General features: G+C 27.2%; 1 protein-coding gene and 1 long non-coding RNA gene across 2 annotated transcripts; both read left to right on the top strand.

Annotated features, from left to right (window-relative positions):
- The first annotated feature begins 3,260 nt into the window (after nucleotides 1-3,260).
- Nucleotides 3,261-4,417, top strand: LOC133037695 (uncharacterized). The gene is made up of 2 exons (XR_009687742.1): nucleotides 3,261-4,117; nucleotides 4,199-4,417. It is a non-coding gene; the product is annotated as an uncharacterized LOC133037695 (long non-coding RNA).
- An 8,321-nt stretch (nucleotides 4,418-12,738) lies between these two features.
- On the top strand, nucleotides 12,739-13,665 carry LOC115716593 (uncharacterized). The gene has a single exon (XM_030645423.2). The coding sequence runs from the start codon at nucleotides 12,739-12,741 to the stop codon at nucleotides 13,663-13,665; it is 927 nt and encodes a 308-aa protein (XP_030501283.2).
- The last annotated feature ends 2,123 nt before the right edge of the window (nucleotides 13,666-15,788 follow it).

The following is a 15,788-nucleotide window of genomic DNA, read 5'->3' as shown; positions in this document are numbered from 1 at the left end:
TTTATTGCTTTTTGACCAATGCAATAATTATAAACCAAGTCTCTTAATTTATAGTTACATTCAACAAATTAATACCCCTAAATAAAAATGAGAGTTTTTAGGGCTAAACATTTCTACCCAAAAACCTGCCCCACCCAAACTCAAAAAACCCTAAAAAAAATGAGATTGAAAAATTATTGGCCGGGTTCAAGTGACACTCGATTACAAATTGGGTTAGATTCGGGTTTGGGAAAAATAACAATTTCGGTACAGGGTGTCACTTAGACCCGCCCTAAACCCAGCATAAATTGGCTTATTGTGAATGTTATATTGGAAGGCTCAAACTCGATTCGCACCAGAATATCGCCAAAACCGTGTCTTACCCACCCGGTCAAACCTAAACACGAACTCAATCAAATCTTGTCTACAAATAGACAAATTTAGTATTGAATTTGCTATACCCAAAATTCAAATTCGAACTCGAAACCTGAAAACTCACCCGAATGTGCACCCTATTAGTTTGTAATTATTATTGTAAAACAATTAAAACTACAAGAAATGTTACTTTTGCCAGTACATTTTTACTCTTGTAAAAGTTTGGTATTGCGCTGGTAAAACAGAATCTACTTTTGATGTGTTGGCAAATGAATTAACGCTGGTATTAGAAATTTTGCAAGCGCAAAATGAAAAGCGTTGGCAAAACTAACTTTTTCCAGCACGTAAATGTACTGGTAAAACTTTGACATTTTCACCAGCACAGTTTGCGAGATGTGCTAGTAAAAGTTACTTTTACCAATATAGTAATAAATTGTGCTACAAAAGTGACATTTCTTATAATAAAAAATAAAAGTAGAAAAAATATTACTATTACATAACTAGCTAGTTAGTATGCATATAAAGATTTGGCATGATTATTAATCTCACATTCACTTCAAACTTATATATTGATAATTACTTAATTATACAAACAATAGCAAAATTAATCATGATAATTGATAACTATATATATTAGTCATAATGATCCAAATAATTAATTTGTTTATAAATATTTAAGTGAAAGATAGAGAGAGAAAGTGTTGATTAGCAAAACCCTAGACAGCTGTTTCCAAAAAAATATAACCACTCACACTAACACTAACACACTACTATAGTAATCTAACTACTACATGACCTTTAATCTCTCTCTCTCTCTTTCTCTTTCTTTCTCTAGGAAAAATATACCCTTTATTTTATTTTTAATTTTTAATTTTTATCTTTTTCTTTTTTTGTTGTTGTGAAACCAAATGATTATGTTGATTATGGTGGTGCCTATTAATAATTTCCATGAAAGAAGAATATATATATTTATATTTATATGAGAAAACCCATGAAGATTGAAGATCCATTGGAAAAGACCAAACCCTAGCTATATATATATCTGTATATATAGATAGGGTAGGTTAATTTGAATGGCGGATGAGTAGTTATTAGCTAGGGCACAGGGGAAGCTTCTTTTGAGGGGAATGTTTGTCTGGCACGAGGTCACCAATTTCACCCTAATACTATATATATATATATATATATACATTTATATATATATGGTTATAATTAGTGTCTTCGGACCAGGCTTCATTCCCCTCAGCTACTGCTTCGATCATATATAAATATATATATATATATATAGATCATCACTTCATCGATCAGGTGAGTTTTTAGGTACATATATATTTATATTTATCAATTGTTTTTCTAGCTCATATCTCAAATCGATGAATTAATTGATATATAATAAGCTATTAATTGGATCATGGGTGAGATCTTAGATCGATGTTGATGATTATATATATATGAAATTATTAATTTATTTCTTATTTATATAACTGATCTGATCATATAGCTACTATTGAATTATTTAGGAAGAAATTAACAAAACAAAACCCTTATATAATATATATATATATATATATATATATAAATAGCTCTAGCTAATAGGTTATATTAGCCCTTTTGTGAAGGATTATATTCTATTTCTATCTATATATATCACTGAAGATATTTCTGTAATCATATATATATATATGATGATCATGATCTTCACCATATATATAGGGCAAATATATTGCTGTTTTTTGCAGTACTGGTATATATATATATTCTATACTTTCTTCTCATCATGTTATATATATAGGAATATAGCTAGGGCTATATATATTAATTCGATCTTCAATATGGTAAAACTATAACTGTAAATACAATTAGATATATTATTTTAATTATGATAGGGATTTGTTTTTTGTTTTCTACTAATTCATATATATCATCTATTCTCTTCTTCCAATTAATTATAAATATTTATTATAATTAAGCATGTATATATATAGTGGGAAACCATGTGCAAAAGCTGTAAATCTGCATTTCTCTGATCATCAGCTTTACCAAATATTCTTTAATAATAATTTTAATTTATTAGATGTTTATTATACCTACACTGATCAATATATGATATATATATATATACACACATAAACTTGTAGTGGAAGACATATATGTATGGATATGAATATGTGTTAATTGTGGAGAGAAAGAATTAGATTTGATCTTAAATTATATTCCCTTGTGATGAAGTTGATTCTATTTTTGTCACTCTTTATTTTTATTTTTCATCTTTACAAAAAGAGATATCTTTTCCAAATCTTTCTTTCTTTTCTTCTTTATAAATATCCTGTTCATTTCCTTTTAATTAATTCACTATTTTCTCTATATATTTAGTTTATTGGATATATACATGTATATATATAACATATAGTTAATTATTACTGCAGATATTTCGATATACATAAGATCATGATCATATATAGTGTATATTATATAGTCATACATATTTGTGTGTACATTAATTTCATACTTGATGATCCTTAATATGTAGTCCATATGATGATATATATTGCTACTTATTACTTATAGTAATATGCTTATATATATACATGTATATATTGCATAATTATATAACAGAGATAAGGTCCTATTCCTATATAATGATATACATATTGATTGGATAGTAATATAGATATATACATGCTGTGCTAGCATACATATTATCTGGCATTGTCATAAATATTTTACATATATATATGGTATATATTATTTTATTTTGGTAAACATTGGCATATAAACACTAACATATAATTTTTGTATATGTAGAAAAATTAATATTAGATGTATATGTAAATGCACTATATAAACGTCAAGCTTAAGCGACTTTTTTTTTTTTTTTTTTTTTTTTGTGATAGAACAAAGGCGACTTGGTTTTATATATATATAATCTTCGACTACCTTATATATATAGAATATTTTTTTTAAAAAAAAAAAAATAATTAAATTTGTGCATGCTCATGAATATTTATATATATATATATTTATATAAATATAGTAAGTAGTGAATATGGTAGTGGGTAGCAGGTGGAATGTGCGAAGACAAAGTAAAAGAATATATATAAGGTAAACAACTTTAAATAATTTAGATGAGGTGCCAAACATTAAAAGTTTCCAACTACTATACCTCCAAATATAATATATATCTTTATATATTAAAAGTGCCTATCTAACGGCATTTATTGGTTTAACAGAATATACCTAAAAAATAAAAGAATATTCTGTTAAATTTAACGATGTTAATATGTTTGATCTCCCGTTAACAAATAAATAAACCCAATAATTAAACCCAAAAAATTAAAAAATATTTTTTTAAATAAAAAAAAAATCATCTTAGCCACATATCTCTCTAACAAACTGTATATTCCCAATTTAACAATCTTTTTTTAAATAAATAAAAAAAATCATCTTACCCACATATCTCTTTAACAAACTGTATATTCCCAATTTTTGAAATTTTTTTTGTTATTTTTAAAATTTACACGATTTATTTTATGGGTACAGGAACAAGTGAAGGAATTCCTCGTGTGAGCTGCTTGACTAATCCTCTGAAGACATGCGAGGTATGAATGCTCATCATTTAGGCCTATGTACTTTTTCTGCACTTTCTGCAAGTTCAAATTGATTCCTTATATTTCTTACAAAATAAAACTGCATCTGGGAAAAGCATCCTCATTCGATATGCCACAACATCTGGGAAAAGCAACATCCTTATAGATGCAGGAAAGTAAGTATCTATATTGGTTCTGTTTAATCTGCATTGTTATGGGTCATGACAGTGTTTCACCAATTAGTTTCTGTAATGCAGATTCTTCTACCACAGTGCTCTTCGATGGTTTCCAGCCTATGGGTTAGTTATTATCTTGTTTAGTGATTATTTATTATTTCATTTTAATTTAGTGGTGTAATTTTCTGCTGGTCACACTATCTATCTGAGGGTCACAATATATGTATATGTAGTGGTTACATTTATGAAATGTCAAATTCGCATTGTGCAAATAGCAAAACTATCATTGACTGTCCTTTTTATTTTTAGAGACCTCTGATCTCTTTGTGTTGTTAGACCATACAATTTCCCACCACTTCTCCTGCAGACTCATTATTATGTATTTAAAACATGTAACTAATATATAATTATTAGTTCTTGATCGAATATATGTTTATTATAATGTGATTATATTAATTGGTTTATGTTTTTATAATGCAATAACTATCAATAATTTCAATTAGTATTGAAAAAAAAACTACATTTATTACAGTATATATATATATATATATCAACTCATCTAATTAGTTTAGTATTTTGAAGTTATAGCTATTAGAGGTTTAATTCGATCGGTTAGAATATTTTTGAACTTTTTGATTATATATGCTTGGTTTAGTTTAATATATGCACATATGTGTGGTTTTTATAAATTAATTGCTGCTACATGTATATATAGTTTTTCTGGTATGTTATATATTTAACTTTTTATCCTGGTATTTGAAGTTTTATTACTTAATAATTAATTAGACAAAATTTATCTGTTATATGAAATTTTTTCATGAATCAAAGTATATATATTTCAAATTATTAGTACATTTCATAGAGTAACTTTTATATGCATGCATTTTTACACTTATCACAAAAGGCTGCATTATGTATAAAACATATTAATCAGCTAATCCTTTTTGCCTCGTACTGTTTTTATTTTCTTTTCATTTAATTGGCTAACTGAAGTCTCAAGCTTCATGCCATCTCATTTAACACACACATATGTATAACCAAGTAAATATTTGAAAAACAAAAAACACACTAAAGAGAAATTAAAGCAATAAAAACAAGAGATATAAATAGATACTAATAGAATATTTATATGCATAAAACATATAGGCATTCGAAAGCTACTACCTGGTAATTAATTAATTAGATACTAATTAATAACAATAACTTGTTGCTTAATTAGAAAGTAAAATAAAGCTTGAAATTCTAAAGATTTAATTAATAAGCTATATCTATTTGTATCTGGTCTTTTCTTCTTTTGTGCTCTCTCTTTAATTATAATGTCCAATCTATGATTACATGACTTTTAAGTACAATAATTAAGTGTGTAGTTACTTGGAGATATCTCAATTGATTGGGTGTGTGAATGTGTGGGAGATGTATAGCGAGATGGGTTGAAATCTCCATTATAACATTTGAATAACAATGTGTATATTATAGGTTTATATACACAATTATGACATTCTTAACAATTAGTTATATAAAACATATCGTTTATAAAATAATTTACAATTAGTTACTGAATTCTTAAACAAAAACTACTAGAACTTATATAAAACTAATATTTACGTGGCTCGCCACGTAACTCTCATCTAGTATATATATATTTACATATTTACATATCATCACTTATATTTGTATAATAATTAATCTAAATCTATGATGAAAAAAAAAATCCAGAAACTAAAAATAAAAAATAAATGAAAAAATAGAATCATATAATTAATTGTATATATATGGTTTTTTTTTATTTTAAATATTGGAGAGACCTATAAATATTTAGTTATTTAAGATTTTTACAATGTTGAAATATTGTAGTTAAGATTTATCGCATACAATCACTAATTAACAAGATGTTGATATTAAATAAAAGTTTAATTTTAAATTACATATTTCTTTCAAAAAAAATTGAATATGCAGCGGTAATATGATAATGACACATTATATTTATTTTATATATGAGGAATATTTATATAAAATTTTCTTATATTTTAATTTTTATAAACTTAATTTTTTTAAGTTTATTTTTTTTCGTAAATTTAAGGTGTCAGTTAAATATTAGCGTTAAATACTAACTGAATTACTACTATATCGACTTTACTGTTACAAATACACATGTGTATACAGTGGTCATCCAATTAATATGTGTGTCCAACTTGCAAAGAAGAAAAAAGCTTAAAAAAAAAATTTGCCACCAAAATAAAATAAGAAAATTAAGTATATATAAAAATTAAAATATATGATAGTTATATTAGCTACAAATTAAAATTATAAATGTGGAGTTTTATGTATGAAAAGCTAAAAAAGACACACCAACCGACCAAGTTGCTTCCATTTCCATATATATATTAAAGTTATTAATAAAGCTGCATGGTAATTTATGTTTTTTTATGAGTTTATTATATGTTTATTTAATTAATATCTTTCTATAAATAATATTTTTAATTTATTAAGTGTATATAATAAGTAGTATATTAATTCATTATGTAATTAAATTATTATGTGATCTAAATTGTCATTTATAATTAAATATGGCTTCTATATATGTGATGGTATATACATTTTGGTTAATTTGAATATGTATATAATTAATTTATAGTAATAATATTAATCTTATAAAGACGTATATCATTACGACTTTATCAATATTCAAAAATATGAACAATTCGTTCAATATTATTTATATATAATATATAATTAGAACATGTCAACTAACACTTACTTTTTCTTCGTCATGAGTTAATTAAGACGAGTTAGACCATATATCCTTATTAATCACTATCTAAGCTATATAATTATATATATATATATATTATTATATCGATGATATATATTGTGCAATAGTGGTCCCTAAATTATTAGCCTACTTATTTTTACTCTTTTACAATAAAGTTATATATAATATATATATATATATGATAAGATATAAGTAGGTTAGACCTGTGTTTAGAATACATTTAGTTTAGAAATTTTTTAAAAAAAAAAAATCTTTTTAAAAATACATATATTTTTTTACTAATTTTAAAAAATACTATATTTTTTGAGTAAGAGCCCAACAATAATTTTTTTTATTATAGGCCACTAAATTTCAGAATTAATACTGTATATATATGACTTTTTTTAAAAAAAAAAATTACACAAAATATATTTATATAATTATATAACTCTTAAATTTATATCATTAACTCTCAAATTTATATGTAATATATAAAACACTTCTTAGGTTACTAACAAAATTTAAGTAGAAATATTAATTTTAAAAATATTAAATTATTAGATTTTGATTCAATTGCAAATAATAAAAGAAAATTCGAATTTCTATGTTTAATTTAGCTAATTAATTAAAAAAAAAATCAAAAAATATCTCTTTTATACTATACAAAAAATATATTTATATAAAAAATATCTAAGTGAAACTCAACTTTTTTTCTTATCTTTTTTTTTTGTCGTATAATTTTCTTTATGCAATGGAACAACCTCAACCTATATAATGTAAAAAAATATTTTTTTTAATTAGATAAAAAAATTAAGTATATAAAATCTCAAATTTTCTCAATAATACCCATTTAAGTGTATTACCCAATCAAAATACATATATATACTATATTCCAAATTTATTTAACATAAAAGCCTGAATTGAATCCAAAGTAAATAATCTATGAGTTATAAAATTGTAATAAATGTCAAAGAACACGGCATTGGACAAAAGTATGTCCCTTTTGGTGGTGCGCACACTCCTCAAGTCTGACGTAGGGGATAAATTTCTGACTTGGAGGGATCCTGTGTTTGGAGAATGCTGCGAGGATAGTTTTCGGATGCTTCCAGATGTCTCTTTAGCTACCCGTTTTGGATTATCCCATAAAGGTATATATCCAAATACACTTTGATGGACCTTGTGTCTTCTAGGCATATGCTCCTTCTTTGACCAATACGGTCCGACCTTATCATGTCTCTAAGTTGGACTAACATTTGGATCCAGAGCCATAGGCCGACTCTGTTGTGGGCCAATTTATTAATTTATTGGGCCTATGAGCGGGCCTGCCTTAGTTAACTTTAAGTCTTCGAAGTATACGGCTCATAAATTCGAAAACATGTGGTACCATTAAGAAAATTATCAAGTCTATGGTCTCTAACAGTGGTCGAGACTATTATTTTTTACAAAGTATAATTATTACAATCTAACTTAAGAAAAAATATTGGTTAAATGTGCTAAAGTGTTGCTGAGATTAGGGGTTATGGAGATGAGATTGGCTATTATTGCTACTAATAATATTGCCCGTAATATATAGTAGAGTTATATACAGGAAAACTTGTTGTTTGGGATGCAGCAATGATAGCAAGTTGTTGGCCATCATTTCTAAGATTAGCAATGGGCGTAGACCTTGCATTGCTCTGATACCAAGATAAATTTAAGAAAGAATGAAAGATAAATAATGAATATAATTCTCAGCTCAATAATTAATGAAGTTGGATACTTTCATTTATAGAAATAAATTTACACACAGTAAAAGGTAGCCGTTAGGCATAATTATAACTGGCACAAATGCACAAGATACAAGAGAATATTATAACCATAATTCTCAAATCATTTTAGCACAAAAATATTAGGACCACACGGGGAAATGTGACTAACAAATTCAGTACGAATCGCACCATATTAGAATGGTATTTTATAGAACTTTAGTAGTGCATCTCAACAAGGTATTATTTAGTAAGTAGAGTTATCATGCTTGTTTTGATGTTTATTTGTCTTTAGGGTCGACTCTGAGGGTAGGTGAGTCAGGCGTGAGCCTCGGACTCCCGAACACTCAGGATTCCAAAATTGTGAAAAAATAAATTATTAGTATATAGATAAAATATTAAATAATAAAAAAAATATAACAAATATTATTTAGTGTAGTGGTAAAAAATCTTACTTTAAGTTAAGAGGTCAAAAAATCAATTCTCAACCTCTACCTTTTTATTTTTTTTAAAATATTTAATGTGCACCTATAAAAGATAACTCTTAATATTTTTAAGAAACTTCACCGTTACGCTAAAATATTATAACTATTATTTTAATAATAATTAAACTGTATATAAGTCTCCAAAATTTAATTTTATCTTAAGTCCAATACCTTAAGACTAAGCCTCCGCTAATAACTAATGCTGAGTTGGCTTGATTCTCAACATGAACAAGAAGTTCCACAACAATTTGTTTTAACTTGGTAAATAGAAACAAATTCTTAATTTTAAAATAAATAAGCTAATATATATATAAATATTTTTCTTAACAAACCCTAACTAGCTATATGACAATAATATTGTAATTAGAGATTATCTTCTCATAAATTCAATATCTTTCATTGCATAACCTTGTATCCCAATCGGCCTATGACTACAACAAATTAATTAAAATATACATATATAATTATAACAGATCAAATGTATTGAATATTAATATTTTTAAACCACTAATGACTAAATTATTTCAATCCAAACAAACAAACAAAAAAAAAACATATAGATACATAAATAATATTTAATATTCATTCGGCCTAGCCTGCTTTTTTGCTTTCACACAATTAAATTAAAAGAATTTGCAACATAATGTTGGAGAGTTTTAGATTTTTAATCGTCCAATAACTTCTTTTTTAGTAGAAAAGGTATTCAAAAAAAAATTAATAATAGGAAAAAAATTAAGATTTTTTTTCTTAAATCTATAGCTATAAAAGGTTATTTTTTTTCTCTGGTCAGGTCTACTGAGTTTTTTTGGGCATAGGTGGCTTGATCAGGATTGTATTTTGTTACTGTAATTCGATTTTTAATATAGCAATTAATCCTTGTCTATTTGACAAAAATTATAATCATTTTATGTTTTTTTTTACTATTTTAGTGTACAATTATCAAATCAAAGAAAAGTAATTAATTTTTTTCCCGACGTTTTTAAACAGTCGTTTAAAGTATTCCCGTCAGTTTCTATAACTGTCGCCTATATACGATCGTCGCAAAATAGGCAAAATAGGCGACGGTTAAAAACCGTCGCTAATGTGGACTTCCTGACGGTTTAAAACCGTTACCTATAACAGGGTATAGGCGACGGTTTTAAATCGTGTCCTATACTATAGATTTCTGTTGTGTATGTTTTGATTCAATCCTAAACTTTGTCCTAATTATTGTTCTTATAATTTGTTTAGTGAACACGACATAAGATTTTACGGGTTCGACCTGACACGAAATTTATTCGAATCATATTCATGTCCATATTTACAAATTTTTTGTGTTACGGGTCATATTTGGGTCAGCAATTTTTCCAAAAATTTAAGACTTCAATAATTGTCACCCTTATACATGAAGGTGGAGCATCAAACTATTTAAGTTTGATATATTTTAAAATTTTGATAATAACTATGTGTAACAACTTTCAAATCGGTATATTTTATATTATATGAGTTGGGGATGTTTTATTAACCGAAAAAAATTAAGAAAAAAAGTGTTTTGACAAAAAAAAAAAGTTGAATTTGGCTTCAGTATTTTTTTTTTTTTATTGAAAATAAGCGTATTCGTGTCAATAAATAAACAAACTAGACCTCTCGGTCATTACATAATAGTTCCACCGGAACTGAGTCAATCGGAATAGAGTCGTACAACTTGTGAGTAAAAGCCCAATTCGCCACATTATGGGCAGTAAAATTACAAGTTCTACTAGCAAAAACAAAATTACAACAATTAAAATAGGGAGAGGATCTAGAACAAAAGGAGACATAGTTCTCAATCGCCCAATGGGACTCCGTCCCATTGAGAGCATTGATGACTATTCTCGAGTCACTCTCCACCAAAACATATTTGAAGCCTTGCTCCAGAGCCAAAGAGACAGCTGAACAACAAGCCGCTGCTTCTCCACATAAAGCATCCACAAAATCTAACTGAGTCGTGTGAATCTGAACCACAGTCCCATGATGGTTTCTGGCTACCACCGCTATGCACATACTTTCCAAACCTACCCTGGCTTCAATATTTTGTATATAAATATATTTTTGATATAGTGTAAAAAGTGATATATTTTTATATTTTTCTAATTAAGTAGCTAAATTAAGTATAGAAATTTAAATTTTTCTTTTATTATTCGCCATTCGATCAAAATATAATAATTTAATATTTTTAAAATTAATATTTATAGTTAAATTGTTTAGTAACCAGTAATACCTATTGAAAAGTGTTCCATATATGTAAATTATATAAATACAAGTTAGGTAGCCTGCGCATTATTCGATAACCTGTATTTTAAAATCATACATCTTTAGTGTCCTAAATTCAAATTTTTTTGATAAAATTTTATCAATACAATCAAATTGTTTAAATTTTATGAATTCTGAATTCAAATTTAATTATTTGATTACATAAAGCTAAAAACTGTTTGGTTAAATTGATAAAATTTTATTTTAAGGTACTAAATATGCATAATTTGAAAATATGAGGTACTAATTAAATATTATTAAAAATACAAAATACTAAATATGTTTTTCATAAAAACAGAAAATACTAAATAAGTATATATATTTCTAACAAAACATATGTACAAAATTCTCGAATTAGTTCGGATTGATTGGGTGAGTTGGTATTATTTTTAATCAGGCCAATATAAAGATGGCTAATTAGTAATTTTTCCCCCCAAACTTTAACATGTACTAAATCGTGCCTCCTGAACTTTTTTGGCCGTTAGAAATTCCCCCGAACTATTGAGGTTGTTAAATTTAAGGACTTTTATCTAATTTCATTCAATTTTACTATTTCAGTGATTGTTTATGTACTAAACCATGCTCCCCAGACTTTGATATCTACCCAATCATGCCCCTCAAACTTTGATATGTACTAAATTATGCCCCTTGAACTTTCATACATGTTAGAATTTTTTTACTAAAATTAGACAAAAATCCTTAAATTTAACAATCTCAATAGTTCGGGAGGAATCTTTAACGGCCAAAAAAGTTCAAGGGGCACGATTTAGTACATGTCAAAATTCAGGGGGAAAAATTACTAATTAGCCTATAAAAATTAAGGGGTTATATTTTTGTCGAGTTATTTAATTAACATTATTTGTCGGGATATGTTGATTTAATTTAGGCGACAAATTATTTCATTTGGGCATTTTACAAAACTTTATGTAACCTTTGCTACTACTCTTATTAATTAATGATATTATCTTTAAAACTCTTACCTCATGAAATTTCTTCCTTTGGATATATTAAGAAGTTTTAATAAAATCAATTCTTGAAAATTGAAAAAAATATATATAAATTAAGGAAGAAAAAAAACTAACCAAATCTTTTTTATCTTTCTAAAAATCTATTTATTTACACATTCTTATTCATATAGAGAAAAAAAGAAACTACCTACCAACCTCTCTTTCATCACCATACAAAAAATATTACATAATTCCCAAAGCCAAACACTCATTTTCATTTTCAAATCTCAAATATCCCATTAACCAACCGGTTCTTCCACCGGTTGGGAAAAACATGGCCAAATCATTCCATTTCTTATTCTCATAAAAAAAAAAAATCAATACAAAAATCAAATCATTCCATTTTTCTTTTTTCAATTCCATGAGCTTATTATTAGTACTCAACGTCGTCGTTTTAACATCCATAACCGCCCTCTTCCTCCTCTCACTCTTCTCACTCTGTTTCATATTCCATCTCTGTTTCAAATCAAGAACCTCTCACCATCTCCAACGATTCAACTCACTCTGGACCGTCCGATTCCTACTCGTTCTCTTCATAACTTTCTGGACCATAAACGAGCTTCTCCACCAACCCATCTTCCTCCGCCGTATCGGAAAACACCTCACCCAACCTCAACAATCAACCCTCTGTAAAATCCACCTCGCTTTAAGCCTCGGCTTCTTCCAACCCGCTTTTTTGGTAACCCTTCTCTTCCTCGTCGACGTTTCGATCAAGAAAGAAACCCCTAACGGCCGATGGGCTGTTGCTTCCGTACTGCTCATGATTTTCCCTCTTTTCTGTTTACAGATCGTGATTCTCTTCTTCGTCGCGGAGATCGAATCGATTACGGTTCGATTTCCTGATTACTTTGTTAGAAGCTCTGTCTTCGTCGATGGTGAAAAGACGGTGCTTTGCGCTTATCCTTTGCTCAGTACGACGGCGTTTGGATCGTTTGGGTTAGGGTTTTGGGTGATGTTTTTGGTTTCGGCTTGGAGAGTGGTTTCTGTGGTGATTAATAAAGCTTTGAGGTTGAGGATTTATGGGTTGGCTTTAACGGTTTTGATTTCGCTTCCTCTTCAGATCGTGATGCTTGGATTGTCGGTGGTTTGGTCGCCGGATCAGACGGCGTACGGCGGCGTTTCGTTGGCCGTTTTTCTTTTGACGTTTTTTTGTGCAGTCGTGGGTGAGGGTATTTTGGTAATTAAACCTATTGCGGATTCGCTGGCTGTGAGAGGACAACAGTGTTTTTCTACGTGGGATCCTTGGAGAAGACGACACGTGGCGGTTGATGAAATGGTGGGTTCGTGATTGTTTTTGTTGTTTTTGCTGTGAGGGTGTTTTCGTCAATTGGTTATCGGTTTATTGTAATTTTTTTGAAAGTAAAAAATTAAAAAAGAGATTATTTTGTAATGTATTTAGAATATTAGATTTTTTTTTTTGGGGATAATTTATTACAAACGTAATTATTTTTTTTTTTACATAAATTAGAAATATGATATGAACAAGACCTAACTACTACTTTGTAGTTGCTCTTTACTTTTATAATTTACCAAATGAAAAATTGTATTAACATTTTATATTAGCTCAATTTTTCACTTATTAAAGAAAATATATTATGTTCTTCAACATCAATATTATAAATTATTATTATTTTATTTTTTTTTTTAAAAAAAAGCATTCATTAGATAGAAAAAATTTAACTTCGTGGTCATTAGTTTTTAGGAATAGTCGTAATTGATAATCACCTAAATTAGTAATGGATAAAAGCTCATTTAGCTACATTGTCGGTCATAAAATTATAAGTTCTTGAAGTACAACAAAATAAATAGCTAACAAAAGAGGAAATGATTCTTTGATAAAATAAGGAATAACTCTCAATTTTCTACTTAGAGTCAATACCATTGATAGAATTGATCACTATCTTAGAATTACTTTTCACCATGATAAGTAATGATAGGGAAGTTTAACTTTTTTTATCTAATGAATGCTTCTTTAAAAAAAAAATCAATATTGTAAATTTGATGGAACACGGTTAACTTTCTTTGATAGAAGAATTTTTTTTACTTTTTGGGGTATATGTTTATTCTAACCTAATAAGTTTATTCTAAAAAAAAACAAAAATTATTTGAATTTGTTTTAAGGCTAATTATGATTTTGTCTCTTAAATTTTGTCATGTACCAAATCATACTTTCAAAGATTTTTGGCCAATACTATTTAATCAACAATTGTTTATGTACTAAATTGTGCTCTTGAACTTTGATATCTACTAAATTCTCTCTTTCGAACTTAAACATGTATCAAATTGTCTCTCCTAAAATTTCATCTACGTATTTATGGCCGCCTTTGAGAGTAGGCAAGCTAGACTTACACCTCAGATCCCTGAACGCCCAAGGCTCAAAAATTGTGAAAAAAATATCACTATATAGATAAAACATTATAATAAATTGTTTTAGTGTAGTGATAAATTGTGTTATTTAATGTGTCGGTATTAAAAATTGAATTTTGAAATACACGTAAAATTAGACAAAAATTTTTAAATCCAACAAAAATAAAAGTCTATATTAATTTTACATTATAGACTATATGATTTGAAAGAAATAGTAATGGTTATAAACGAGTTACTAGTTACATTACAGACAAGGTATTTTAAGTTACTAATATTTCTATGTGTATTTATAGTGACATTGATTAATTATTTTTGGGTTTATGAAAATGTGAAAGGACTTTTGACTTTTGTTGGGGTTTCTAATGAATTTTAGCTTTTTCTCTTAAAACTTTTTGACAATAAGTTAACTTTAACAAGGCGTATATTAATATCATCAGCTGTTAATATTTGTTAAAAAATAATAACAATATAAAATTACAGAAACATAAGACAACTCATCATTACGTTTTTAGAAATGAAAAATGAAACAAAAATGCAACATAGTTTAAATATCAATCTTTTCGGCCTCAATTTCAAGTTTAAACCATCTTCAGTTTGGAGGGTAATTTTGTAAAAATGATCCTAAATGGGCACAAATCAATCGTGGATTTGTATAACTTGGTAAATTGGGCCAAATACATGCATTTGAGCCACCTCACCAGTCCAAGAAAATTGGTTTTTTTATTTTTATTTTTATATTTACCATCTAAATAAAGATATGATATTCTAATTGGAGTTAAAAGCAAGTGAAATAAATAATAAAAAGAAGAGAAATTTACATAATACATTTTTACTTTTCAAGATTTTTTTTTAATATTTTTACGGTGTTCATAAAAATAACAAGAAAACTATATAAAAATAACAAGAAAACAACATTCAAACAATGTAAAAAAAATAAGGGTAAATACCATTTTGGACCTTCTGTTTTACAAAAGTTACCAATTGGACCCTGTGTTTTGTTAAATGACAAAATAGACCCTGTATTTTCTAAAATAGTACAAATAG

The sequence above is a fragment of the Cannabis sativa genome, chromosome 5 (genome assembly GCF_029168945.1).
Source record: "Cannabis sativa cultivar Pink pepper isolate KNU-18-1 chromosome 5, ASM2916894v1, whole genome shotgun sequence".
NCBI classification, from domain to species: Eukaryota; Viridiplantae; Streptophyta; class Magnoliopsida; order Rosales; family Cannabaceae; genus Cannabis; species Cannabis sativa.
Note: the sequence above shows the minus strand (reverse complement) of the source record. Positions and strands in the feature narration are given on the sequence as shown.